The 25,363-nt window shown below is 37.3% G+C and overlaps 8 protein-coding genes and 1 non-coding gene across 14 annotated transcripts; 3 read left to right on the forward strand and 6 right to left on the reverse strand.

The window, feature by feature from the left end:
* Positions 1-65: 65 nt before the first annotated feature.
* On the reverse strand, positions 66-533 carry AT3G54363 (uncharacterized protein; the record flags this gene model as incomplete). The annotated part of the gene is made up of 1 exon (NM_001125364.2): positions 66-533. The coding sequence occupies one exon, from the start codon at positions 531-533 to the stop codon at positions 237-239; it is 297 nt and encodes a 98-aa protein (NP_001118836.1). The 3' UTR covers positions 66-236.
* A 350-nt stretch (positions 534-883) lies between these two features.
* AT3G54366 lies at positions 884-1,748 on the forward strand. The gene has a single exon (NR_143955.1). It is a non-coding gene; the product is annotated as an other RNA (non-coding RNA).
* A 142-nt stretch (positions 1,749-1,890) lies between these two features.
* SAC3C (SAC3/GANP/Nin1/mts3/eIF-3 p25 family) lies at positions 1,891-5,005 on the reverse strand. Of its 3 annotated transcripts, NM_001203157.1 has the most exons (9): positions 4,513-5,005; positions 4,355-4,413; positions 4,143-4,243; positions 3,632-3,853; positions 3,033-3,251; positions 2,856-2,941; positions 2,646-2,742; positions 2,248-2,340; positions 1,921-2,147 (listed from the first exon to the last, which is right to left on the reverse strand). In NM_001203157.1, exons 2-9 carry the CDS (start codon positions 4,374-4,376, stop codon positions 1,983-1,985), a joined length of 1,005 nt encoding a protein of 334 aa, NP_001190086.1. In that variant the 5' UTR covers positions 4,377-4,413; positions 4,513-5,005; the 3' UTR covers positions 1,921-1,982. The 3 variants fall into 3 exon arrangements, with proteins under 3 accessions (NP_851016.1, NP_001319745.1, NP_001190086.1); NM_180685.3 differs by lacking the exon at positions 4,355-4,413 and having other exon boundaries at positions 1,891-2,147; positions 4,513-4,809; NM_001339664.1 differs by having other exon boundaries at positions 1,892-2,161; positions 4,143-4,413; positions 4,513-4,800.
* A 569-nt stretch (positions 5,006-5,574) lies between these two features.
* On the reverse strand, positions 5,575-7,242 carry AT3G54390 (sequence-specific DNA binding transcription factor). 2 transcript variants are annotated; one of them, NM_001339665.1, is made up of 3 exons: positions 6,967-7,242; positions 6,346-6,880; positions 5,736-6,284 (listed from the first exon to the last, which is right to left on the reverse strand). In NM_001339665.1, the coding sequence occupies exons 1-3, from the start codon at positions 6,993-6,995 to the stop codon at positions 5,910-5,912; spliced, it is 939 nt and encodes a 312-aa protein (NP_001327946.1). In that variant the 5' UTR covers positions 6,996-7,242; the 3' UTR covers positions 5,736-5,909. The 2 variants fall into 2 exon arrangements, with proteins under 2 accessions (NP_191007.1, NP_001327946.1); NM_115299.2 differs by having other exon boundaries at positions 5,575-6,284; positions 6,346-7,147.
* Positions 7,243-8,022: 780 nt separating this feature from the next.
* Positions 8,023-10,761, reverse strand: AT3G54400 (Eukaryotic aspartyl protease family protein). The gene is made up of 3 exons (NM_115300.3): positions 10,154-10,761; positions 8,879-9,356; positions 8,023-8,644 (listed from the first exon to the last, which is right to left on the reverse strand). Exons 1-3 carry the CDS (start codon positions 10,595-10,597, stop codon positions 8,289-8,291), a joined length of 1,278 nt encoding a protein of 425 aa, NP_191008.1. The 5' UTR covers positions 10,598-10,761; the 3' UTR covers positions 8,023-8,288.
* Positions 10,762-12,395: 1,634 nt separating this feature from the next.
* AT3G54410 (hypothetical protein (DUF1163)) lies at positions 12,396-13,487 on the forward strand. The gene has a single exon (NM_115301.3). The coding sequence runs from the start codon at positions 12,916-12,918 to the stop codon at positions 13,231-13,233; it is 318 nt and encodes a 105-aa protein (NP_191009.1). The 5' UTR covers positions 12,396-12,915; the 3' UTR covers positions 13,234-13,487.
* Positions 13,488-13,902: 415 nt separating this feature from the next.
* EP3 (homolog of carrot EP3-3 chitinase) lies at positions 13,903-16,264 on the forward strand. The gene is made up of 2 exons (NM_115302.3): positions 13,903-14,347; positions 14,626-16,264. Exons 1-2 carry the CDS (start codon positions 13,933-13,935, stop codon positions 15,030-15,032), a joined length of 822 nt encoding a protein of 273 aa, NP_191010.1. The 5' UTR covers positions 13,903-13,932; the 3' UTR covers positions 15,033-16,264.
* Positions 14,624-16,219, reverse strand: SRS6 (SHI-related sequence 6). The gene is made up of 2 exons (NM_115303.2): positions 15,504-16,219; positions 14,624-15,427 (listed from the first exon to the last, which is right to left on the reverse strand). The coding sequence occupies exons 1-2, from the start codon at positions 15,847-15,849 to the stop codon at positions 15,222-15,224; spliced, it is 552 nt and encodes a 183-aa protein (NP_191011.1). The 5' UTR covers positions 15,850-16,219; the 3' UTR covers positions 14,624-15,221.
* Positions 16,206-25,197, reverse strand: AT3G54440 (glycoside hydrolase family 2 protein). Of its 3 annotated transcripts, none has more exons than NM_148873.3 (17): positions 24,888-25,197; positions 24,376-24,615; positions 23,979-24,125; positions 23,294-23,372; positions 22,646-22,829; positions 22,484-22,549; positions 22,058-22,297; positions 21,377-21,583; positions 20,947-21,250; positions 20,414-20,573; positions 20,173-20,281; positions 19,819-19,954; positions 18,501-18,556; positions 18,125-18,424; positions 17,897-18,019; positions 16,813-17,484; positions 16,206-16,662 (listed from the first exon to the last, which is right to left on the reverse strand). In NM_148873.3, exons 1-17 carry the CDS (start codon positions 25,015-25,017, stop codon positions 16,492-16,494), a joined length of 3,324 nt encoding a protein of 1,107 aa, NP_680128.1. In that variant the 5' UTR covers positions 25,018-25,197; the 3' UTR covers positions 16,206-16,491. The 3 variants fall into 3 exon arrangements, with proteins under 3 accessions (NP_680128.1, NP_001190087.1, NP_001030858.1); NM_001203158.1 differs by having other exon boundaries at positions 16,290-16,662; positions 24,376-24,654; positions 24,888-25,065; NM_001035781.1 differs by having other exon boundaries at positions 16,334-16,662; positions 16,810-17,484; positions 24,888-25,136.
* Positions 25,198-25,363: the final 166 nt, after the last annotated feature.

The following is a 25,363-nucleotide window of genomic DNA, read 5'->3' on the forward strand; positions in this document are numbered from 1 at the left end:
CAATTTAAGAAAACCGTTGTTCTGGATTATAAACTGGTTGGATTTTTAATATTAATCAGCTTTTTTTTTTTTTTCACTGAAGGTTTAGTTTTATTAAAATCCACATCACAATGGTTACAACCCATTAATGGCCCAAATGGCTACATCACTTAAAGATAAAATTTTGCTCAATACACGTGTCAAACACAAAGATACGTAGATGAAACGTGTTGCAAGAAAAGCTTGGAAACTTTCCGTCATCCTTCGCCGTTAATTACTCCGACTATTGTAAACACAATCGACGCCGGAAAAAGTTTAAGCATCGTTTTTTGTTGTTGCTTGTCACCGGAGAATGTTGAAACAGCTACAGGCAATCTTAATATGCTGGAAACAAGTCTTCTTTCATTACATTGAACATAATTACCGATGAAGATTTGTTGTAACCAAAGATCTGAAGAACCAGTTTGAGAACATCCAAGAGAAAAAGCAGCAAATCCACCCGATCTGGTCGGATTAGATATCCGCATAACCTCACTGGAAACCACCGGAAACATAAAACAAAACAAAACTCAAGGAGCTAGTTGGAGACCACCGTTGAACGAGAAATTGTTAGGTTGGCACCACCAAACATAGATCAGAGAGATTTTTAAAAGATAAACTAAAGAGGACTAAAAGAAATCGGCATAAAACCGATTCACGGCAGCGATTCACGGCAGATGAAAATACCAAGCCAGCCAAAACCGCTAATGGGAGCCGGATTTACTGGACGAAAGCCGACCATCGCCGCATACTAAGCCGGTGGATGTCGGGCTGAAGCCAATTGAACCAATTGGACGGCCTTATCGGAAAATTGTAACAGACGGTTTTTGATACTACTAATATTAATCAGCTAACATAAGTAAACAATTTTTAATATTCAAAAAAAAAAAAAAAAAAAAAAAAAATATATCCTCTTCCTTCTCTCTTAAAAACAAAAGCACCGCTTCAATTCCGCCGGCGTTGTGAGCCACCACGGTCATGACGTCGGTTTGGCTTTTTGGTTTATGTTCAGTTATGTCTCTTTAAGTTGTGGTTAAGGAGATTTCTGGGTTGGTTTCGATTTCGTTTCCTCCTCAATTTCTCTTATTAGATCTATAGTTTCGATTGGTGATTTTGCAAATTAGCGTGGTTTTCTTCTCTGACTAAATACTCCCTGGCCTAATCACGATCGCTCTATGCCACTCACTGTCGGTGTTGTGGTGATTCGGGTTGGGTGACCTAATTTTGGGTTTCCTCACACAGCTTCAACAATACGGATCTAGGGCGAAATCCGCCCAGATTTTGGGTTCTTTCTACCGGTTCAAGTCGCATAGTCGATATCTCCGGCCACGGCGTTCTCGACGGTCTCTGCATGTTTAGCTGAGTTTCCACCGTCTGCCATCCAAAGTATCCCAAGGTTTTTCTTCTGAAGATTTTTAATTATCAAGTAAGGCAAGAAGATCAAATTTTCTTAAAGTGGGTGTCTCAATCTCCGACGAAATCTCCGATGCCAGTTAATTTTCGATCTTGGTTTATTTGGTTAAAGAGAGAACTATGTTTATGTGTAAAATCATCAATCATGTTTTATTTTGTCTTTCTACGTCGTTTCCCCATGTCGGGGCTTAGTGTCGGGGTTTCATTCCTCGCCGGCTTGTGTACCGGAGGATTATATCCTGCCGGCTTTGTCGTCCCGTAATTCACTCGGGTTTATGTATCTGATATGGTTTGTGCTGATAATAAAATTAGCTTTGTGAAAAAAAAAAAAAAGTAAACAATCAATCCTTTAACCGTATCCGGTCGGATATTTTCTAAGAAATGGTTTAGTCACCAAAATGTCATAACCAGTTGAACCCATTCAAGTTCTGTAGTTTACATATATATATGGATACTATCTGATTGATATAAGATTATATAACTTAGGTGTTTTAGAAATTCAATTTCTTCTTATCATAAGAGAGTATGAAGCATTACAACATGCAAGAGGTTCAAATCGACATCTTAATCCGTTCAATTCCAATCAAATCATAAACTTTGAACTTGTCCTCTGGACTACGAAAGGTTGACTGCTTCACGGGTAAAACAGTGAACCCATCAGGATCAGTACATGTCTCAAGACCACACTCATGGCATAAAGATTCAACATCCAACTCCTGAAATATACAAACTTGACTTATGACATTTCAAGTTTACCAACAATACGAAAATAGAAAAAAAAGACAGGGAAATATTTAGTCATAGGGGTATTATCACCTTCATCTTCAGGTTCTGAGATAACCGCAAGAGAGGATAGGGTTGAAGCTTGTAGCAAACATTGTTTATGTATTGGACAGCCACTAATCGCATCTTTTACCATGAAAACATTAAGCAAATGATCAACATAATTGAACAATTTACTGCAAATATCATTCCATGTATAGCCACTTTATACACACCCATATATTTGAACAATTTACTGCAAATATCATTCCATGTAACTATATAATTGCTTTACCATACCGGTAATATTTTCTAGTACAAACTTATTCTATATCATCTTTCTCATGTTTATTTTCATTTCATATTGCATTAGCCGCTACCAATTAAAGTCCCACAAAGACTATCCCTGAGAGCTAGGACATAACTACATATTTATATCCATGCAAGCTCACCTCTCTAATATGATGTTCACTTATGCAATACTGCAAGTATGTCGCCTCAGAAGCTGTTCTACTTAAGAAGTTCTTGTAATTGCCCATCCGATATAATCTGGAAGAAAAAATTAAGAGAAAAGACAGGTATCATTATACTTCAATTCATATTTCCTAAATTTGTTCAAATTAAATAACTCATACGCAAATGATTGAACAGCATAAGACTACCTTAAAAGGTTTCGTACAAAACATATTTCCTTGGATTTTACCAAAGCAAAAGTCAACTTGCGAAACCATAAAGACAGCGGTTCCCCCTGCAGATCATAATCTCAACGATTTCTATCAATGGCAAAAAGAAGGTGACATGATAACAAATTAATAAGGAGAAAGAAACCAGAAAACAACCATCACTCCACTACTAGGATTGAGATGAAGCAGCACATAGAGTGAGCGGAACTCGGCTTCATTTTCGTAGATATAGTCCGGTTTTCTATTTGCATCATATATATTATACAAAGAGGTAAGAGTTTTTGCTAGCTGCTCCATGTTCAAGTGATGCATTGAGCTAATACTTGTACCACTACAACTTTGAAGCCTCTCGTGAGATATGACATGAAATTTTACCTGTTACAGAAGCCATTCGGGAGTCAACAATAATAACATCAACGGAACTCTATAGAAAATAAAACAAACTGATGATTACCAATCAGAAGAGGATGATCAATCAGAGTGGTATATATTTCTATGAAAATTACAAAAGAAGAAAAATGATCCTATTTGAGCATCCTGATTAAGATTACGACTATGTAAACTACAATCAACACATTAAGTCAAAATATCTTAAACTTACAAATATTCTTTTGGTAATAGCAGAGGGTTAAACACACAAACGACTGTCAACAAAACCCAAGGAAAGCAATTCTAAAGACAAAATAGACATGCTCAGTGTAATTCATTTACCGAACCAGGAAAGAGAAAAGAGTTAGAAAAAAGTCAAACCATACCATTTCCTCATAAAGGTAGATCACTCTCTCATTGGCCAAATTCTGGATGCTAAGATCTTGTCTAATAGACCTTGTCCTATCGAAAATAAAATCATGAACCACTTCAAACGGGTGCTCCTTGGAGTCGAGCAAACTTAGAAGGTATCTCAGGGTTTCTTCTAAAACTGGGAGCGGTCTTACATCCGATGCCTGAACATCCGCCGCTGAAAGGGTTCTGCAAAACTAGCAAGAACACAGAAAGAGAGTATAAATGCCGTTGGTATTGGAAAAAAATGAACCTCATTGCATAGCAGCTGGTATCTCCCAATAAGTAGTACAAACTATTCATCTTGACCAATAAGTTATGGATTCTAATTTGCATAGATGAAGAATTTCAACATCAAATTTCTTTCAATAACAAGTTCTCTCGAAGAATAGATACGACATGTCAAATATAGAAAGCTGAAGGTGAAAGTTTCCCACATTAGCACCAGAGACATGAAAACTCAAAGCTGTACAATGTGAACCGCACCTTTTTGACAGCTATCTCTGTGGATGATTTTGAGGGGTTTCCATAAAGCCTCTCAAACACTGCAAGATCACGCAGGCGTTCTCTTGTGACTCTTTCCCTCTCTATTGATACCAAAAACAACATATTAGATGAAGCTGTACACACTCTTTTTGGTACTTCAAGTGTAATTTTTTACCTAAACCCCTAGCAAAAGATAATTCTTTGTTCTGAACTGCCGATGCACGGAAGGATCATGAATTGATGAAGGGAAAGTACCTAATTGACCTAAGAACTAGATCAAATCCAATTCAGGTGCAGGATAGGGTTGAATTTTAGCGGAATCTCAGGTCAATTGGTAATTTATCTGCAGCTAACGTAGTTCGATGATTACCTGGGCACATAGAAGAACAAGTTCCTACAATCAATGAAACGTCAGCAGGATCTTCGTCTTTATGTTTTGATTCGTCTTTTTCATTGTTTCGTTTGTGCGGTGCATCGGATCTTCTCTGAAAGGATTCATTAACTCCGCCGCCGGATCCAGTCCTCGGGTTATCAGAGAACTGGCGGTTCCCATAAGTATTCGAAACCCTAGAAGAAGAAGAAGAAGAGCCACGATTACGACGATTCATGGCTTAGAGGGAACGAGATCTTCTTCCCTCCCAAGTCCCAAACCAGACTCTGAAGAAACGAACCAATCAAAGCTGTTACCGAACTATTATTTGGAATAAACCGGAAGAGAACCAAATCCGGTACAGTACTCTCAGCGAATTAAATCTGGCGGCAACCGGGTCAATTTAATTTACACCGGTTCTGACTTGTACACAAATTTGCATTTCTACAAATGCAGCATTCAAAATTCAACTCAAGTAAGAATCTAGAACATTTCACATTTCCCTACACTTTGTAATTTACATATATAGTTTTGGAAAATTTGATTTTAAGTTTTGTTTTGTTTTTCTTTCCGGTTTTGCAGATTTTCTTTTTAAATCGATACCAAATCAAACCTTTCGTATACGGTTTGGTCTTTTTTTTTTGGGAAGAATATATGGTTTAGTCATTTGTGCAATTACGATTCGGTTCTGTTTTGTTTTTTTACAAACAATAGTCTAGTTAGATATATTTGAAGGAAATCAATTTTGATTTTGTCATTTGAGCATTTCATTTTTGGTGTTATTCTATTTTTTCCCACCCCTATACAGGCAAGCTTAGGCCGGTTGGTGGGTCTAGTAGTCACGGCCACTCTCTAGACAGCAGAGAACAATGTGTCCACCACTACAAATTTAGGTTTCTTTTCATCAACTATCCCTAACAAGAATCTAACTGCTAACATTCAAAACACATAGACTAGAACCACTAATCATACTATCATAGTGCAATTTCCCATCCAAAAAAAACTCCATATTAGAAATGCAAAGAGAAAAAGCTGGTTCATCTCCACTAATACTAGACAGTTGTCTCGCATTCTTTTGCTAAGACTTATTTTCTCTTTCACTACAATCTCTAACACGACCAAACTGATCGAACCGAACTATCTACCAAGCATTCTCTGTAAATCTCTACCTGAAGAGTTAAAACACTTAAACACACACAAATTTGAGACAGTATTAGCATCTCTTTGACTAAAGATTGATGATATTCATATGGCAAAAGCATACATTTGCTGGTAGAAATGTGGAAATCGCCATCTACCCCAGGAAACAATTATTGGTCTCTCTCTGAGAAATTTTGACAAAACAACACTTGGTATGTACACACAACATCTTGAGTCTCCAATATAAAAAGCAGAACTCAATTTCTTCCGATCCTTAATGAAGAATCAACACCTTTGTTCTGTCCAGAAGAAGCTGCAGCAGCAAAGATTCTAGCAATCTCTAGCTGAGTATTCGCCATTATCTCCGTCCGTTTCAAATCCAATTCTCCTCTCTTAGCTTCAGCTTCAGCTCTCATTCTCTCTATCTCTTTCATCGTCTCCATTCTTGCTCTCTCTGATCTCATCACCACCTCCGCTAACCACCGTATACTTCCGGCGATCTCTTCCTTCTCTTCTTTATATCTTCTCTTCACTTTCTTCCCTCTCACCTTCGTTTTAACCACAGGCGTACTACTGTCTGTATCCATCTCCGCATCTTTTTCCGGTTTGTTCTCCGGCTTGAATCCGTCTTCCTACACACAAAATAACTTCATTAGAAAATCTCCCAAATTTGGTTAGTTTAGGTGATCAGACCTTAGGAATCTTGCCGACGCCGTTGGATCCGTAAGAAATCTGCGGCGGATGAGCCACCGCAGGCAACGGCGGCTCAAGTAAGAGCAGAGGAACAGAGCAATTCAGAGGCAGAACAGCTTGAGGCTGAGGCTGAGGCTGAGTTCCACGTAGGAGATGATCAAGACGAGGATAAAGAGGCCAAGAGGAGCCATCAGCAGTAGCGGACTCAGAACGGTACCGTTTCTTCATGGACTCGATCTTGTTCTTGCACTGAGTCTGAGTCTTTGGTGACTTGGTGTGAGTGGCGCGTGAGGACACGTGTTTAGCCACGTCTTCCCAGTCTTGTCCCTTAAGCTTGGCTCTGTTTCTGAGAACCCATTTTGACTCATAAGCTTCGAGTAAAGTCGAAACAGCTCCTTCGCTCCATTCATCACGTTTTAACCTATCTACAACGACGGAGGAAGCAGATGGCTTCTTAAGCGATTCGTCGTGGTTGAGAGATTTGAGATTTTCTTGGTTAGATTCTCCGTTCTCCATATATTTTTTCTTCAGGTGACTAAAAACAGAGACAAGGACTCAAGAGTGTGATGAAAGGAGAAAGAAAGAGAAGATTTTAGCAAGTCTTTTGATAAAGATGGGAACCTTTTGAGAGAGTGAATGGAGTTAAACATATGAGAACTGTGTAAGAATACGCTGCTGCTCTCAAAACTAACCAATGAGTTTGGGTACACGCGTTTCTCGCATGTTCAATGGTCGTGCCTCGTGACTTAAAGCTAATGAAATTATGTTTTTCACTTATATTGTTACTGTCATTTTAGTCTTTGTTCCAATTTATGGTTTGTATAAAGATTACAAATACAAACAGAGAAACGCATAATTGCACCGGCTTTATACTTACCTTCACAAAAGTTAGTGGAGCAACCCGTCACACACACATACTATAGAGGAGAATAAAGAGAAAAATGTGAGAAAGTGGGTTACCATTGAAAAATAGGGTTTCTTTTCTTTTATTTGTCAACTTGAAAAAAGGTTTTACTTTTGATTTTATTTTTTCACAATAATGATTTCAAAAATCTTCTGATGCAAATGCTTTTATTCATTTAGCTATAAAAGCCTTTTTGTATGCTTTTTTTCTCTTTTTAGGTGTATGGTGGAGTGAGTCTGGCTGTTAGCGTTGATGTCAAGCCAAACCGCAAAATCCATTTGGCAAAGATGGGAATGAACCTAATGGAAGTGGGGTTTACACTTGTCACTCTCTCACCCATTCTATGTTCCACTCTTTTTCTTCTCTCATGTTTGCGCAAAGATACTAATTCGGGGTTGTTCCTTTTTCACTTATTGAAAGTGTATATCTTTCAAAACATTCAGAAATTTTGTGGGTTAGTGTTCACTAAAATCTTTGGTTAATTATCAAGTCATCCAAATATTACAAGTACCAAATATTAGGACAAGTCTTTAATTTTCACACCTTTTTTCTTACCTATATGAGAGAAGTTTTGTTGTAAGAGTGAATGTGTTTCCTCGTTAGTGGAGTATGATGAACTATGCAACTTCAAGGCAGCACATCGGACATTTTGGGGTCTACAAGATTATCATCGTAGATTTTTAACGCGCCATTTAGAACTTCTCAGTCTCATTTGGGTGATGAAAATGCCTTCCAAGGCATAATCATTTTTTGTTGACATTTTGGTACTTTCTCATGAAGTTGATGCATATGATTATACTTGGAAGTTGGAACATATATATATTTAAAATAATAAAGGTCCTCTGTTCCAGGCTTATTGCATCCGCAAATTCATGAGTACAATCCTTTTTGAACAGAGAACATCGAAAGAAAATCATACGAAAGATTTTACAATCGTTTGAGAATTAACAAAAATCATTAACTTATATAGTTTCCAAAATTCAAAAGTTCAAAACGCATTACGAAATCGACCGAAAACAAAAATACAAATCGATAAAACTTAGGTGCAAGTTTCACGGGAAATTCCGAGCCTGGAATTTGGAACGTCGATGAGAACTCGGTGGTTCTGTTGCTGCATACTAGCGATGACGTTAAGGACAGAGTTAACGTTGACCGGAGCTGCAGCCATGGCGAGGCAGCTGAGGTTACCTGCGGAGCTGTGGATGAGAAGGTTGTCTGGAGGCAGAGTCACGTTCATTCCGGCGAACATAAACGTCACCGACGGGAACACGACGGAGCCGGAGTAGCATGTGTCGAAACCTCCTAGTGAAGTTGCGTTTGCGTTCTTAACACGTCTCCTGAACTCGTTTCTCACCGCCACGTAAGCTGGTTCGACTAGCCTTGTGTAGACCGTCCCTGCGTACATTCAAAAGTGTTTTGTAATTAAAAATCAAATTTCTTTTCTAAAATATAATTTTTATATGAAAATTTGGATTGGCCATTTTTGTTTTGATTGTAAAATCATTTTTAGTCCAGAAATATCACGTGTTACGTGTGAGAGAGCAGAGCAATTAGGTTACTTCCATCGCACGACTTTTCAGTTCTCAAGCGAAAAATAAAAAATATTAAGGAGGGTTGAGAAGTCCATACCCGAGTCAAAGATGGTGCCGGCTCCGGTGGCCGGATCAAAGGCGAGTGCACTTGTAGGAATATCCACAATTTTGTTTCCGACACGAATCCCAACCAAGTTAACATAGTAAAGCGATGATCTTCTAGGGTTCTTTAACAATGGAGTGGTCTTGATCCGGATCGGTTGGTTCTTAGGTCCCAATCTTAGTGATCCGGAGAAATTGCTGGACTTACTATTAGGCAAGCAATACGAGAATGTAGACTGATAAAGATTTTGTGACTGTGAGATTAAAGACAATGGACCACGACCTAAGCCCATGAGTCCTTGCGCTGGCAACGATGTTCCACTAGCTTTGTTGATGCACCCAAAGGTGTAGTTTGGGATGACGTCACTGGCCAATGTTAGTGTGTCTTGTGTCAGATATGCTTCGATGGTTGAACCACCGTAGGTCATGTTGAAACCACATGATTTGCTTACTGTGCAACTTGGATTTGGAGCCTGCAATAAAAAAAACTCTTTATTGATTAATATTTAGAATTTTTTTTGTTCTTTGAGTTTAACAACGTATTTCCATAAAGAATTGTTTTATCCATCTTGGATCTGGTTATTAAATTGCGCTACTAACGATGTGTTACGTTATTTAATTGCAGTTGTAAGTGGCGTTTTTGTATTATAGGCAAAACCTAACTAGCATGACGACAAAGTATATATATAGATCAAAGTTCAAACAGTAAAATATGCTCTACTAGTTGGATTGTTTATAAATTTCTTGTATAAATAATAATATACCCGTGACTTAGACTCATGGTACCAAAAGGTCCAAAACCCGTGACTAGACTTCTCGATCATGGTGTAATAACACGCCAAAAACGAAGTTCACATTCACATCTTTTGTGTAGATGGATCCAAAAATTGACGTAGAGGCATTCACATTACGCCTGACATTCGGTTCGTATTTCGGTTTTGGTTTTAAATTTCTTGTTTTGTTAAAAATAATCAAGTCCAAATACTAACCATTTTTTTTCTTTCGATTTGAAACATTTATGTATGTTCTGATTAGATCTTGTTTTGAACAAAGTAAAAATGCGAATTATTTGTTAGTATAATTTAAATGTATTTTTTGTATATCGATTTTCCCGGTTTATTCAGTACAAAAGTATCGTTAAGTATGAATGTATGATATGATTCAAAAAAATTACGTTGAGTATAGTTTTCATTTTTCAAGTCCATCCAGAGAATGCATGCACATATCTAATTTATACGGAGGGTATAACTATAAAGCAATATTTAGTTACCTGTTTACACTGAGGAGCTTCGCATTGAAGAGTACGAGAGGAGCTTGACTTGGAAGGGTCAAAGAGAACAGAGGAAGAACAGCCAACGCAGCCAGAACAAGGAATCCAAGCAGCGTCATTGCTAGTGTCAAGAGCCACGAGCATGGGCTGAGCCGGTGTCCCGATGTTAGCCCTCACGATGTAAGTCGGGCTCTGAACGATGGCCCGACCAGAGGCGATTGGAACTGATGATTTCCTAACGCCAGCGAGGCTTGACAAGTATAGGAAACGAGCCTTATCTTGAAGAAGTGTATCTGCCCATGAAACAGAAGTTTTGAATGGAGAACATAGACTGTTAATGTGGAACACTCTTAGATCTGAGGAATGGCTCTTTTCATTGCAGTTTATGGATTCAGATTTCAAGATTAAGAGAGAGATTAACAAAATCAAGAGATGGGATCTCATTGTTTAAGACCTTGATTTTGTCTTTGTGGTTTCTAGTGTTTGTAGAGTGAATGTGTGAGTGTGTGTTTATATAGTGAGTGATATACGATGAGTGTGTAGAAAGTAATAAGAATATAAAAATGAAGAGTGGGGTTTTGTATATCGTAGAGAGAACAGTCTGTATTCCATCTCCTATTTTTTCGTTGTTTCTATCTGTTTTTTGGGTCCACACTAATATTGGCTCTCTTCTCTATCGACATGCGCGTTGCTCTCCATCCACAAAAACTCATTACCCAAGGTGTTGTAATTTTTAGACTCATTATCGAATGGTAATCAAGTCAAACTGGAAGTCTAGCTGATTAATCGGTATATTGACTCTTAGCAAAAAAAAAAAAAAATCGGTATATTGATAAAACCGATTCTCATTCTAACAAAATAGTTACAGTTTTGATAAATATCCAATTTATACAACGATAAGGGAAATAGCAGAGGAACGTGTGGAGTGGTATTGTTTAAGAGATCCGAGAAACTGAGTTGAATTTTTTTTTTCTCAAAGAGAAAGATCAAAGGTTTCACGTGAGGAGTAGAAAGTGGAAGACCGACATAAATGCATTATGTATTGTTGCATATTATGGAATGTATCAAAACTACCCAATACTCATTACCATGTGGTGGGTTATATCTCACATTGGCCTCTTCTCCACTATGTAGTGCTGTCCATCAATTATTAAAAAAATTAATGGTGTAAAGTATCTTCATTGTTGTTTGTTTCTTAAGAGTTGAATGTGATATGTCAATATCCTCTATACTAAAATATTTGATATAATTTGATAGAGTTTTCATGTTGTGTGGATTGAACCAAAGAAAATTTTGACCCTTGTATGTAGTTGTAAGTAGCTTTGCTTGTTCTTAGTCTCCACTTAGTCACTCGTTTTGTAAGAAAAAAAGTGGTTGCAGCGAAAATATAACAAATGTAAAATTTAATAAAGTTACACGATTTAACAAATGTAAGCCAAAAATGAATATCTCGTCGGAAATTTACTCAAAAGTTACACGTCTTAAGCTTACAAACTCACTTTATTTTTCCGATCAACATTCCCTTAAAAAACAACATTGTTTTACTTTCTTCTTTTCTATTTTTTAAAATGTGAAATGCACTTAAAAAGCTTAATTCCTTTTAAACTAATGGAAACAAATTCTTTCAGTGTTTATTAATATCAATGGATCGGATAACTCAAGAGTCTAGATAATGAAGTAACTTATACATAAAAAAACTTTTTAAGTGCGGTTTGCATAATTTAATTTGTTTCCTATTTAGTATATAATAACCCATTTGACTAAATATATAATACTCTTTCTTAAATCTTTAATACTCTTTTTTTTTAATCCCACTAGTTTGCGTGTACGCCACTTCTAAATTTATGTTAGTATCAGACCTTGACCTTAACACTGTACAATGGGAAGAGTCCCAAACATAGTAGGAGTAGTCGGAAATTAGAGCATCTCCATCAGTAGTCTCTCATATAGTTTCTCATTAACTAAAAAATATAAAATGATAATAAAGTAGAAGAGAGATTGAGAATAGTTTCTCTGCAGAGAAACTTTAGAATAATGATTAAGAGACTATGTGTATATGTGTGTTTATAATTGGACAGAAGTTAAATCATAATAAAATATCATTATTTATTTTTTTTAGAAACTTTTTGAAATATCTCACCAATGGAGATTACGCTCTCTTTTTTTTTTTTCCTTATATATTCCCAGTCATAACTTGGAGTTGTATTAAATGTACCTACGATAAAAAAATCACGTGAGAATAAAACGGAGTATTTCTTTACCTTTACAAAAGAAAATGAAAATAAAACAATTAAACTTTTAAGGAAGATCAGATAAGTAGTTGAAAGCCTTTAATCTAGTAGTTGAGGACTGATGAGATTAAGTAGTGAGAGGAAGAGGCTTGAGGAGGATCTCTAACATTAATCAAACTCTCTCATCTTCCTCCTGCACTCCAACAAAATCTTCTCGTCTCTCTTTAAACCAATAGCACACAATGGCACATGAAACACCACCCACGCCCAGTACAAGAAAGAGGATCTGCAGCTTATTCTTGATCGTTTGTGTCATTGCATGTATTATTGGTTTGGTCGTTTTTATACTCATCAACGAATGCAAACGTCCGGCGCCAAAAGTAGAATTAGCTTCTATGGACTTCATGGTGCTTAATATCACATAGACTCGTCTTAGTGCAAAGTGGGATTTGTCCATAAGGATCCCTGCAGATCTTCCTGGTGACTATATATGTCTTCAAGGAGACTTTCAAGTTTCATTTCTTTACAAGAATGTTACTCTCTTTACCTCACCTCCACAAAAGTAAGCTGTTTACTATTAACAACCTCCGATACCGCTGTCCTCAGCTTCTTAAAGTTTCTGTTGTTGTCTCCGACGAAAACATTAGTTCGATTGGAACATACATTATGGAAGATGTCAAAGAGAAGAAGCAAGTAACTTTTGGATTGCAGTTTTCTCTTACCGATTGCAGAAAAAAGACGTTAGGAGTTATGAGTTATGCATGCTGTGGAGTCACCTTGAGGTTCGAACCCGGATCTGAGATGAAGGCGTCTGTGTTTGGAAAGCATCCAAGGTACACAAATTTCTGACCAAGTCCACGTCAACACCAGTATAATGTTAGAGTTTGCAAAGATTTGACATTACTTAAGGGCTTTATTGAATTAGAGATTTAGTTTATTTGTAAATGACTTTAGATTTGGTTCGACTTTATTTAGGGTCTAAAGTTTATTGTATAACTGTTTAATATTTGTCAGGACTTAATGAAGATGTAATGTTTAGACTTTGGTGTATTTTGTACGACATGCATGATATAATAAAGGAATTATCATAATTAAATTGAACTTATAAAAATATGACTTGCCTTACTTCTCTTTTGAAATAGAAATTCTAATGTAGGTAAAATGTTTGTGTTTACATAATTACATTACATCAACAAACGTAAAAAAATGTTTGTGTCATTAAATGTTTATCCACGTACTCTTCACAACGATCATAAGTCATAATTCAGAAAATTCCTTTAATAAATGTGAACTGAATAAGCTTTTGTATAGTCATCAAATAAAAAGTCAACTGTACAATTAAAAGTCCGCAAACATCTCGATCGTCTAAGAGACGACTTTTCTCGTAACTTTATGAAGAATATACAATAGTAGTGGCTTGATCGCGTCCACACATTTACATTGCGACTTTTCTTGCATGCCGTCTCACGCACTATATTTAGGCAAAACACAATTGTCTTCATTTCAAGACTAGTTCTTGTTTTCTCCATATTCCTCAACAACATCAAAATGTTGACTCCCACCATTTCTAAATCCATCTCTTTAGTAACCATTCTATTAGTTCTACAAGCTTTCTCTAACACAACAAAGGCTCAAAATTGCGGTTGTTCGTCAGAGCTATGTTGTAGTCAGTTTGGCTTTTGCGGTAACACTTCAGACTATTGTGGTGTAGGTTGCCAACAAGGACCTTGTTTTGCTCCTCCCCCTGCAAATGGTGTCTCTGTGGCTGAGATTGTAACGCAAGAATTCTTCAATGGAATCATCAGTCAAGCCGCGTCTAGTTGCGCCGGCAATAGATTTTACAGTCGGGGAGCTTTTCTTGAGGCCTTAGACTCATATTCTCGTTTCGGTAGAGTTGGATCGACCGACGACTCTAGGCGTGAGATTGCAGCGTTCTTTGCTCATGTCACACATGAAACAGGACGTAAGTATATATAGTAACATGTTTCACTTTACTCTTTTCTTATGATGCATACATGCATGTTCTCTATTAAATACCAAACAAAAACAAAATATGAAAACGTTAGAACTTGTTTTTGTTTTCTAAAAATCATTAGACTAAATAACATGTTTTACTAGATTAGTAATATCTTTTCATCAAACGCATATAGCATAATCACTTTTCAAAATCATAGAAACTTGACTAGAAATACTTTGAATATGTTGCAGCATTCGATCTAATAATTTCGGTTTTTGTTTTAGATTTCTGCTACATAGAAGAGATAGACGGAGCCTCAAAGGATTACTGCGACGAGAATGCAACACAATATCCATGCAATCCTAACAAAGGCTACTACGGCCGCGGACCGATCCAACTCTCTTGGAATTTCAACTACGGGCCAGCCGGGACAGCAATTGGTTTCGACGGCCTGAATGCACCGGAAACAGTAGCCACGGATCCAGTCATATCCTTCAAAACCGCCTTGTGGTACTGGACCAATAGGGTTCAGCCTGTTATCTCTCAAGGTTTTGGTGCAACAATCCGTGCCATTAACGGTGCTTTGGAGTGTGACGGGGCCAACACAGCCACCGTTCAAGCTAGAGTTCGTTACTACACGGATTATTGTCGTCAACTTGGCGTTGATCCTGGAAACAACCTCACTTGCTAACAAAAACATCTATTTCTCTGTATACATATATAAAAGTAAAAATAGACAAGCTTTAAGAATGGAATGGCCCATTAATGTTTTGTCCCTTAATGTCGAATATATATAAAATCCACTTAGTTAAAAAAAGACAAAAACTTTGAGATGAAAACAGAGAAACTTTATACACAGAATCCTATGAAGTAGTTTCCATCATTTTTGAGAAAGACATGGAAAAGCTTTGTTATGATCAACACCATAGTAATGAAGAAAGCCTTTGAAGATATGACCACTTATAGTTACTGTTGCTTGATAACCAATCTCTGCTTGCTCGTTGTTGCTTATCGCTGTTACTCTCGTCCGTTTAAAAACCGCCGGAGCTTCAATTTTCCCCGGTAACCCCTCTCTGAAGCCTCTCTCTGCAATTTTCCACACAAAAACGCAAAATTCAGATTAAAAAAGGTTTTGTTCAATTCTAGTTCCAAGATTCATTACCTTGACGAGAAGTGGTTGTCGGAAGTAGCGAGACATTAGGGGAACTCTGTTTATCGATTTTGAGCTTCTTCTTCCTCTCAGAAGGAGAAGATGAAGAACGAGTTGCAGAAGAAGGAATCCACGTGCTCTTCACGTGAGTGACACAGTTGTATCCTCTGCTTTTACAACAAGTTCTACATCTTTCGAACAAACACTCTTTCTTTGCTCTGTTTCCACAGTCTCTGCATACTTTCTCTCCAACTGTGTTGTTGTCTTCCACCGCCGCGAAGTTTACCGGAGGAAGAGATGGCCGTGTTATCTGCGTCGGTGGTGGAGATAAGAGAATGATGTTTCGAAGACCTAACATGTAGTCTGGAGTAGTACTGATTCCAACGGCGGCGACGGAGGAGGAAGAGTGATCAGGTGGGATTGAGACGGCGGCGAAAGGTGTTGAAGATGATGATGGTTGTGGTGGCCATGAGAGGGAAGAAGGTGGATTTGCCACTGTGGCAGTAGTAATAATAAAAGCGCGTGGAGGCTAATCTAGTAGGTGGAGCTTAGCTATGGAGGAGTCTAGTAAGAGTAGTGAGAAACAGAGAGAGAGAGCAATAAACATAAGTTTTTTAATATTTGGGGTTTTGACAGAGTTTTGTGGTCACATGTAATGGTTAAAAATGTTCTGCAGAAAATGAAATAATTATCTTTCCAAGTGGAGTGGTCCACTTCATTGGGAAAGCACCCGTCTAAAACGGCTTTATATCCCACTTTGTGGGTCTCCTCTCTATGTGCTTAAGCTTTGATGGGATAGATTTCTTAAGAGGTTTATTTGGTATGGATTGCTTGTAACAACTACACTAGAACAGAGGCTATATCACAAGAAGATTTTGAATCGAATGTTTTAGTTTATTAGGTTTTTTTTTTTTCATTTGAGAAATCAAACTTAGAAACATTGCAAGACTCACTAAGTCTAGTTGTTTATAGCATTCAACTTATATGCAAGAACAGATTTCTAGCAGGGGAGTTGATCCTTGTAGATGTTCAAACCCGAGGTGGATGCAGTAATTGGGCATAGCCTGAGAGAAAACGAATACTGTGCAGGCGGAATCAGAAACTTATCGTGAACACATGGAGTCCAGCTATCATCTCCCCCAAGACCCATGTGTTTGTGGTCCAGATGCACCTGCACAATGATCACCATTCAAATGACAAAGACTTAACTAACAAAATGACAACTGATGCTCAGGTGTTTGATAAGTCGTTTCCATTCTTGAATTCAAATATATCTGGTCAAGAGGATCAAGAGATTGAGGAAAAGACAATAGATTACTACCTCGATGTTTTGTCCTTTGATAAGATCCTCTTCATGCGTTGCACGGTGAAGCTCACCGGTTGTATAATAACTAGCATTCATTTGCATTAGAGAAGAGCTACCATATGTTGAAGCATATATTCCTACACCATCTTTGTTTCGGAATGTTACCCACCTAACATCTGTTCTACCTCCATTTTCTCCTGGAACAATATAAGGGACATGCATGTCTCCAACATTGTGTTCATATATCGCCACATGGGCTGCTGCTTTTCGGTCTGGGTAACACTCAAATGGACCTTTGCCATACCATTCTACACGGTCCAGTGTTTTTTCAATGTGGAATTCTATACCTACACGTGGTAGCGGTGGAAGATCAGAGTTTGGTTCTACAAACCAATTGGTGATGATATCTCCGGAACCATAGATCAGATATGTCACATTGACTTTGAATAAGGCATCTGACTTTGAAGAGCCAGAAGCTGAAGAACCAAGGTAAATGAACTCTATCTCTACGGATTTATCAGTGATGCTCTTTACTGAACAGCTTTCAACAAGGAACTCCACATTATCTAACTGTGCCGCTTTCCACCTCGAAAAATAACTAGAGTCACCTCCACCTTTATCATTGTCTGTAGGTGCTCGCCAAAAGCATGGCAGTATAGCTTCGTTCATAAGGAGAACTCCTTGAATCTGTCATTTTTGAAATGATCTTAAGAACAGAAACATTCTCACTCAAGATGAAAAAGTGTACGCATTACTTTCACTAAAACATCAACCAAGAAAAGATCTTCAATATCGAATCTATTTTTTAGTTTTATGTTTTGCACTTTTCTCTTTCATTGCCTAGCTAGTTATATACCTTTTTCCTATGGTAGTATTTTCTTTGCAACAACTATGTACTCAGTATACCCCCAATGCGTTAATATAAATCAGGAAAGTGGTTACAACCGGTTATATCAAACTTTAGATCCCAACAGGATCGTTTACTTGAGTAACTAACCTATATGCCTACAATATGTAAGACTTCTTCCCTATAATTTTTATGCATTACGAAATTGTTTTAGAGCTTCGCAATCAAGAAATAAAACAGAAAAGAACTTACCTTCCAACCTTCAATAGTCCCTTTTCGGACATTTACCATTAGCTCCCATGAATCTTTCTGGCTGATCTTAATGAAATCTCCAACAGTTTCACAAGTGATACTAGTGTCTGTCTTTTTTATCGCCTAGAGTAGGAGGTTACTTACAATTGTCAGGAATTCATATTTTCTAGCAGAACGACGAGAGATCTTTCCAAAAGAAATATGACTTGTAGAGGATGTGGGAAATACCTGCGGTATTATTTGTCCCTTTGCTGGTAAAGGAATCTGCGTTGAAGACAAAAGATGACCGGCTTCAAGCGAACGAGTAAGATTTAAAAGCTTGGCATTTATTGTCAGAAACAATTCTCCAGCATTTGAGTCATTCCAGAAAGAAAACCATGGACCTGACTTCCACTCCATCTCAAAACTATTTTGTGGCTTTATCACAGGAATAGAGAGAGTCCCAGATCCAAGTTCAAGACCATCCCCATGAATTGTCCAGCTAAACTCCAATTCTTCTGTTGTGTTGAAAAAGTAAGTGTTTGCAACCTGCAAAGATAAAGTTTGAGCTACATAGATGGTATTAAAACCAAAGCCAACTGAGTTGATGTATATTAAATTGTACCTTTATCATGCCATCCGTCAATGAAACCTTGATTGGTTGGTAACAATGCTTAACCTCTTAAACAACGCAAAGACATGGTGCAAACAGAAGAAAATTAGTGCCATTTGAACATGTATCATGGTCAAGTAGTCAGAAAAAGGGAAACATATGTGATACTTTTTAGATTTATGTTCCTTAACTTCAATTTCTTGATTTAGGAAAATATTTAGAATTTCCATTTCTTGACTAGTTTTTTTTTTTAACTAGAATACTTTTTATTAGGTACTGGCATAAGTAAGGATGAGATTTCGTCTGTGATTCTCATCCAGGGTAGAGAGAGAGCGTTGGAGGTTATCGGTTCTCTTTTCAATCGAGAGAAAAGCTTTTTAAGCTTTCTTATCGGCTTTGCCAAGAGAAACGTTTCTAACAGATTTTGGTGATATAGTTCTAATTTGTTTCTATTTCAATAAAGAAGAGTTTTTTATTTTCTTTCGTGATTCTTAAACTCTACCAGTTGGTCCGACCTAACAACGGACAAATGCCAAAAGGTATGACTACTACTCGAACAGAGAGAAGTTTGGAAGCGTTAGAGAAGAATAAAAAAATTCTGTGTGAAAAGTTGGATAGTATGCAAGCTGGTTTGAAGAATGTTTTCGATGCAATTATGAGTTTAACAACAATGGTTGCTGCAATCCAAGGGGGCACGGTATCTGAAGTATCTCAAGAAACATCATCAGATTCTGTCGTGGTCCATATAAACAACAACCACTGTGCCATAAAGGGTCAAGCAACAGCGATTCCCAACTTAGATACAAAGGTAGAAGCAGTCTTATTGAATCTCCAACCTCCAGTTCCTGTGAAACGTTGGCCCAAAGTTGTTTGTAGATAACAACAAAAGTTCACTGACCTTCCGCGGCCTTATTTGGATTTTGATGAGGATGATTTTATTGTTTTGGAAGGGCTTGCTTTAGAATGAACTCTGAGTCCAGCCTTGAGGACAAGGCTGTTTTTCAATCATTCAACAATGATACGTATTAGGTTATTTAATTATAATTCATATTACGCTATATACGAAGTTATTCGTTTCTTTTACTAGAGTGCTTTGCTTTTAAGATTGACTATATATATATATATATAAGTATGAGATCTCGGTTGTGAGACTCATCCAAGCTAGAGAGAGCTTGGGTTTCAGTAGAGGAAAAAGCTTAAAGCTTAGTTATTGGCTTTCCCATGAACATGTTTCTAATGATTTAGATTCTATAGTTCATTTGCTTCTAACGATGGAAAAGCTTTTAGTTTTTAATTCTTAGCTATATCAAGAGCTATATCAAGATGTTACCATGGAGTGCTGGATGAGGAGTTCGGTCAGGCCATATAAGCCCATTGAGACAGAAGTTCAAATCATTAGGCTGGTCACCAAAGTCCCCTCCATATGCCCAACGCTTAATGCCATCTGACCCCAGTTTCAATAGCCCCTAAATGATAGCAAAAGACTAATTTTATGCATGGATTTGGCTGACCATATATATCTACTGCGCTCATTACTATAGGATCTTACCTACTTTATCTTTATGTTACAAGAATAAAAACTTTCAGATCATTGATAAGAGAAGAGATTAAGAGGTTCAATTTAATTTTATGGGCTTAACTATTGTATGAAGAATCAGAGTATACTAAAATTTAAGATATGAACCTGGTCAACCCAGTCCCATATGAAACCTCCTTGCAGGCCAAAGGTATTGTCAATTGCCTCCCAGTACTCATCTATATTCCCGTTGCTGTTACCCATAGCATGTTGATACCTGTGTTTTATTAAGAAGAAAATCTCTCAAGTAGACACAAAAGAAACATGAAATCTAAACAATGATGCAATAAATTGGCCTATATGATGCCAAATGCAATTCAGGAAAAATGAAGAAATTGATCTAACATACTCGCATAATATCAACGGCCGTGATTCATTTTGATCAAGTGCAATCTTGATGATGTCCCAAACCCGCATGTACATAGGGCAGACTATATCTGTAGAACTTGTTCTGGAACCACCACCTTCATAGTGCACCAACCGTGAGGGGTCCTTTTCCCTAATCCAACCTGTTCCACAAGTTCAACAACAATAGCTGTAAGATAGAATGGATATGCAAATTAATTCTCCATCAGGGATGAAAGTAACAAGGATCAAAGCTTATTCAAAGTGTTCTTTACATAAGCTCTTACTTCAGCATTTTGGCCAGATATAACCTATAGATTATCTTACAAATATAACACTGCCTTCAAAATTGAAAAGCAACTTGAGGAAAAGAAAATCTAGTGACTATAATAATACTTGTCTCCTCCAAACCAAAGTAAAGCAAGACAGACAGAGATAAGGAGAGAATAAATATAGGATTCTAAGAGATTATACATTGAAAGCACGATAAGATATAATTAGTGTTCATTCCAATAGTACAAATTCAATTGGATTTACCTGCCATGGCAGAATGATTGGGCCCATAGCCAGCCTCATTTCCAAGTGACCAAGAAATTATGCATGTATGGTTTTTGTCTCTTTCAACCATCCCAACTACTCGATCCAGCATAGCAGCTGCCCAGCTTGGCTCTTTTGCAGGGTGCTTCAGATGCCCAGAGAGATCAAAACCATGTGTCTCTATATTGGCTTCATCGATCATGTACATGCCGAACAAATCACATAATTCATACCAGCGGGGATGTTGAGGATAATGACTGTTTCGCACCGCATTGATATTATATTCTTTCATCATAATTAAATCCTGAGGAACAGTACAAGGGGTAAATCAAAATCCCAATAGAGTACACAAGTTAAATAGTGGTGTCCTAAGTAAACCATGGAAGGGAGAAAGTAGAGCTGGACAAGAGAAAAAAAAAAAACATGTTACCTTGACCATGCATGCCTCTATATTCGTCTTCCCAACACGTGGATGGTGCTCATGCCTGTTTACACCTTTTATCACGACTGGGTGCCCATTAACAAGAAGCTGTTTAAAGGCCTTTGATACTTGCCGAATGCCCACAATGCTTGATTCAGAATCAAGGACTTTCCCAGATGTATCTTTTAGAGTTAAAACGAGGATGTAAACATTTGGCTGGGCACAAAAAAGAAAGCATATAAATATATGAGCTAGTAACGTAAATTATAACGAACTTACATCAGAACACAACACTTCAAAGACACATATCATTTCAAACTTCTCACTACATCTTTGTTAATATCATTTCAAAGTTCCGTGCTACCAAGATAAAAGTACTTGATTAAGATCAGGTACGATAACCCTACACAGTTTTGGGTAAAGAGTATTGGAAATAGATAACACTTAGAACGATACCCAGCCCAAATTCAATGAACTAGACGCATCAGAAAACATGAGAAAATTCTCACATAAGCATGATTTCAATCCATATTTCCTAATAGCTGCACCAGATAGACAATACTAACCTTATACATTTTTTAAGGTTTCTCATTTCACTTCTCCAGACTAATACATCACTTTGTTTTTGTTGTAGACTATGCATGTCTGAGAAGCAAAGCCAAAATTGGCGATAGAAAATGAGCAGCTTACTTGTTCAGCTGACCAGAGATTTGGCGAATCCAGTTTTCCCTCAAGCAAGTAACCATGAAATCCAAGAGTTGGGCTTGGAGAAGGATTAAGCTTCAAATTAGCCACCTTGGGAGAAAGTTCACAACTAAATCCTTCAGAGTTGTACCAATTTTTTGTATCAAATATGGCAGCCTCTATGATGAAGTTAGAAAGAACAAGATCCTTTGAGGACTCCTGCATATTGTCAATCTTCACTTCAACCTGTAAGATTATAAACAATGAAGCTTAAACATAAAAAAGTGCGCACATTACTTAAGTAATACCAAAAGAAGAGAAGCTAATACACAGCGAGGTAAGAGATAAGTGAAAAACCGGAAAATTATTTCTAGGCACATGAATAAGTGGAATGTATCAACTGAAACAAGTTCTATCTATAGGATATACTACCTGGATGTCTGCGTATGAAAAGTCATCTGCCAATTTTGACTTGAAAAAGTAGTCAGCAATGAAGACCTGCATACAGAAGTTAATCAATTCAATGGCCGTATATAGTGGAGAAGATGAATTAAAATTGACATACACTCTGGTTAACGAAACTAGAGGAAAAACCTTGGGCTTTGCTAACAAAAGCACATCTCGATGAATACCAGACAACCACCAATGATCTTGGTCTTCAAGGTATGAACCATCACTCCATCTAAAGACTTGAACAGCAAGAACATTTTGTTTTCCCGAGTCCCATGGATAGCAATAATCAGATATTTCAAATTCAGCAGGTAACCTGCTGTCTTGACTGGTTTAAGAGAAAAGGGAAAATTAGTTTGGTAAGGTTACTTCTGAACTTTACTGCCAAACAGAAAATAGGTGCTAGAACATAAATGAAGTTGAAATGAGACAAGTCTTTGTATCTCATGATTTGACTAGAACCCTGGCTATAGTTAAAGATAGTATTCTAAGTTAGATGTTTTTTATAACAGAGCACAAAACACTAGTTTTTTTTCAGTAAATGCAGTATTATTTCTTATGTCTTATGTTTCCAAGTAAATCTGGCTACGTTCTTAAAAAAGAGAAATCGATTGGAAGTATAGACTATATTTTCTATCAATTCTTATCTATACGTTTCCTTGACTAAGCAGTTTAGACTCAAGCTGGGCTCAGAAGACAGACTTTGCCTCTATATACTAGTAGATGACTAAAGACAAGGACAGAACAAGATCAATAAAATGGAGGTTAGTCCTCTTAGAGCATATTTCTCACCTGTACCCAACAGGGTTGCCATTTATCCAAGCAAAGAATGCGGAGTCTACAGCTTCAAAGTGAAGAAGTATTCTTCTGTCTGCCAAAAAGACACAACTTCAGTTCAGAAAAGCAAGGGAAAATGAAAGATCATACAAAAGTAGTATCCTGGGAAAGTTGTTCACATTTTCACTTATACCTAACATGTGAAAAGGCACAATATTTATGGTCATTTGCATAACTTGCTGAATTTAGCAGCTTTGCTGAAAGTTCGAAAAAGTCTTCAAAACCTATAACACTAACTTTTAAAATATAGTTCACTAGTCTCTCTAGCAGCAAGATAGTTGGAAAAGGCTCGAAATGCGAGAGGCATGCTTATCGAAACAAATCATGGCCCAATGCAGTTAATAAGGAAACAGTACTGTTAACCATTTAATAGTAATGTTGCTGTTATTCGACAAAATATATATCTGTACATTAGACCTGGTCATGTAAGAATGTCAAAGAATAAAACTTGGTAAACTAATCTTATGAAAGATGAAAAGATTCAAAGTTGGCTATTTCCATCCAAATTATATGAAAACACATTGTTCTAATCCTAATATCAGGCCGCTACATAGATAATGAAATTAACACATGTAAAACGAGAGTATGAAAAGATATGGAACATAATATTTATTTTCATTAGTTAAATATGTTTACATACCCTTCCATTCTTTGGGAATCTGGAAGTAGGTTCTGTAGCAACCAGTAGGATTATCCTCAGGAACATAAGGAGGATCATTCGGGAAAGGGTACACCACATTCGTATAGATAGGCCGATCAAATCCATGACACTGCCAGTTGGAAGGAACTGTAGAACGAAAGAAACTAATTGAAAATTTGCTAGACACCAGAAGATTACATAACAGTAACCAGTATGTTATTGACGGAAGCAACTCTCATATTACAGACTAATGTACCCCACTATCACACCTTCATCTATATTCTAAGCATTACATGAATACATGACAAGCAACTAGTATAATTGATTGATCTCAGGAATCAAGAAAATCTAAATAAACTGAGATATGAAAACTGTAGAGAAAGGATCAGAAACTGACCCTGTAAAGCATTCCAGTCTGAATCAGAAAAGGCAGCATCATAAAATTTGTCAGGAACATTAGCAGGTTTAGGAGCCAAGAAAAACTTCCAGTAACCAGATAAAGACTTAACAAAGGGCAAGCCGTCAACCCAAAAAGCAGCGCTATCAAGAGCAGCTTGAACAGCATCATCATTCCAAACAGCAGATTTTGATACGGTGAGATCCACGTTGTTCCGCTGATACCAGTACCTCAAAGCCCCTATACAATCACATAAAATTTTCACTCTCCCCTGACTTACTGTTTAATAACAAGTCAAAACCACACTCAAAACGAAGATGAATTGCAGCTATACAGAATTTAAAGACCCGAACTTTAGCTACCATGAGCACGGAATTGGTAACACCAGAAGAATTTCAATTGAAAAGGATCATTCTTTACAAACCAATTGTTCCAATTTGGTCAAAATCTCTCGATTAAGTAATTGAGTGAGTATAAAGAAGAAAGCATGAAGTTTTAGGACTGTTGGGTACCTTGGACGGATTCATGGCAACGCAAGGTGACATGAGGATCTCTCTTACGCCATTTGAAAAGGGTCTGATCCTCCCAAACTCTATACCCATTTTCAGATGGAAGAATCATTTGGGTCGCTAACGAAACCATGCTTACTTACTTTACTAGCTGTGAATTTAAGGAGAATGAATGATTCGTCGCGTAAGGTTGCCAAGGAAGGATCAAAGTCGATCCATTTTTGTGTGATTTGTCATTTGTCGATGGAACATAAGCAACAGAGAACAAATTCACTGAGAATATCCAATCCTACTACTTCACAAAACGACAAATGCCACGTGGTGTCGTGTTCGCATGATTACGTCTATGATCGAGTTTGAGTCAACGAATTATTGGGCTTTCGATATCTGTCAAATTTTCATTATATGATGTTGGTAATGAAAGGACGAGTGACTTTTAAGCCCAACAAGACAGGCCCATATCTATATAATCTTTTTTC

This window comes from Arabidopsis thaliana, chromosome 3 (genome assembly GCF_000001735.4).
Source record: "Arabidopsis thaliana chromosome 3, partial sequence".
In the NCBI taxonomy this organism is placed as follows: Eukaryota; Viridiplantae; Streptophyta; class Magnoliopsida; order Brassicales; family Brassicaceae; genus Arabidopsis; species Arabidopsis thaliana.

Excerpts from the sequence above, each read along its gene's own strand:
- SAC3C (NM_180685.3), bottom strand. The coding sequence starts at position 4,750 with ATGAATCGTCGTAATCGTGGCTCTTCTTCTTCTTCTTCTAGGGTTTCG. Across the intron at positions 3,252-3,631 it reads TCTACCTTTATGAGGAAATG|GTAAAATTTCATGTCATATC; the intron begins GTATGGTTTGAC and ends CTTCTGTAACAG. Across the intron at positions 2,148-2,247 it reads CTCAGAACCTGAAGATGAAG|GAGTTGGATGTTGAATCTTT; the intron begins GTGATAATACCC and ends TGTATATTTCAG.
- AT3G54390 (NM_001339665.1), bottom strand. The coding sequence starts at position 6,995 with ATGTTTAACTCCATTCACTCTCTCAAAAG. Across the intron at positions 6,881-6,966 it reads TCCATTCACTCTCTCAAAAG|TCACCTGAAGAAAAAATATA; the intron begins GTTCCCATCTTT and ends CTCTGTTTTTAG. Across the intron at positions 6,285-6,345 it reads GCGTCGGCAAGATTCCTAAG|GAAGACGGATTCAAGCCGGA; the intron begins GTCTGATCACCT and ends TTTTGTGTGTAG.
- AT3G54400 (NM_115300.3), bottom strand. The coding sequence starts at position 10,597 with ATGAGATCCCATCTCTTGATTTTGTTAATCTCTCTCTTAATCTTGAAA. Across the intron at positions 9,357-10,153 it reads AAGCTCCTCAGTGTAAACAG|GCTCCAAATCCAAGTTGCAC; the intron begins GTAACTAAATAT and ends TTTTTATTGCAG. Across the intron at positions 8,645-8,878 it reads CGGCACCATCTTTGACTCGG|GGACGGTCTACACAAGGCTA; the intron begins GTATGGACTTCT and ends GAATGTACGCAG.
- AT3G54410 (NM_115301.3), top strand. The coding sequence starts at position 12,916 with ATGTTACTCTCTTTACCTCACCTCCACAAAAGTAAGCTGTTTACTATT.
- EP3 (NM_115302.3), top strand. The coding sequence starts at position 13,933 with ATGTTGACTCCCACCATTTCTAAATCCATCTCTTTAGTAACCATTCTA. Across the intron at positions 14,348-14,625 it reads TGTCACACATGAAACAGGAC|ATTTCTGCTACATAGAAGAG; the intron begins GTAAGTATATAT and ends TTTTTGTTTTAG.
- SRS6 (NM_115303.2), bottom strand. The coding sequence starts at position 15,849 with ATGTTAGGTCTTCGAAACATCATTCTCTTATCTCCACCACCGACGCAG. Across the intron at positions 15,428-15,503 it reads GACAACCACTTCTCGTCAAG|AGAGAGGCTTCAGAGAGGGG; the intron begins GTAATGAATCTT and ends GGAAAATTGCAG.
- AT3G54440 (NM_001203158.1), bottom strand. The coding sequence starts at position 25,017 with ATGGTTTCGTTAGCGACCCAAATGATTCTTCCATCTGAAAATGGGTAT. Across the intron at positions 21,251-21,376 it reads TAGAGGCATGCATGGTCAAG|GATTTAATTATGATGAAAGA; the intron begins GTAACATGTTTT and ends ACTGTTCCTCAG. Across the intron at positions 20,574-20,946 it reads CAATCATTCTGCCATGGCAG|GTTGGATTAGGGAAAAGGAC; the intron begins GTAAATCCAATT and ends CTTGTGGAACAG.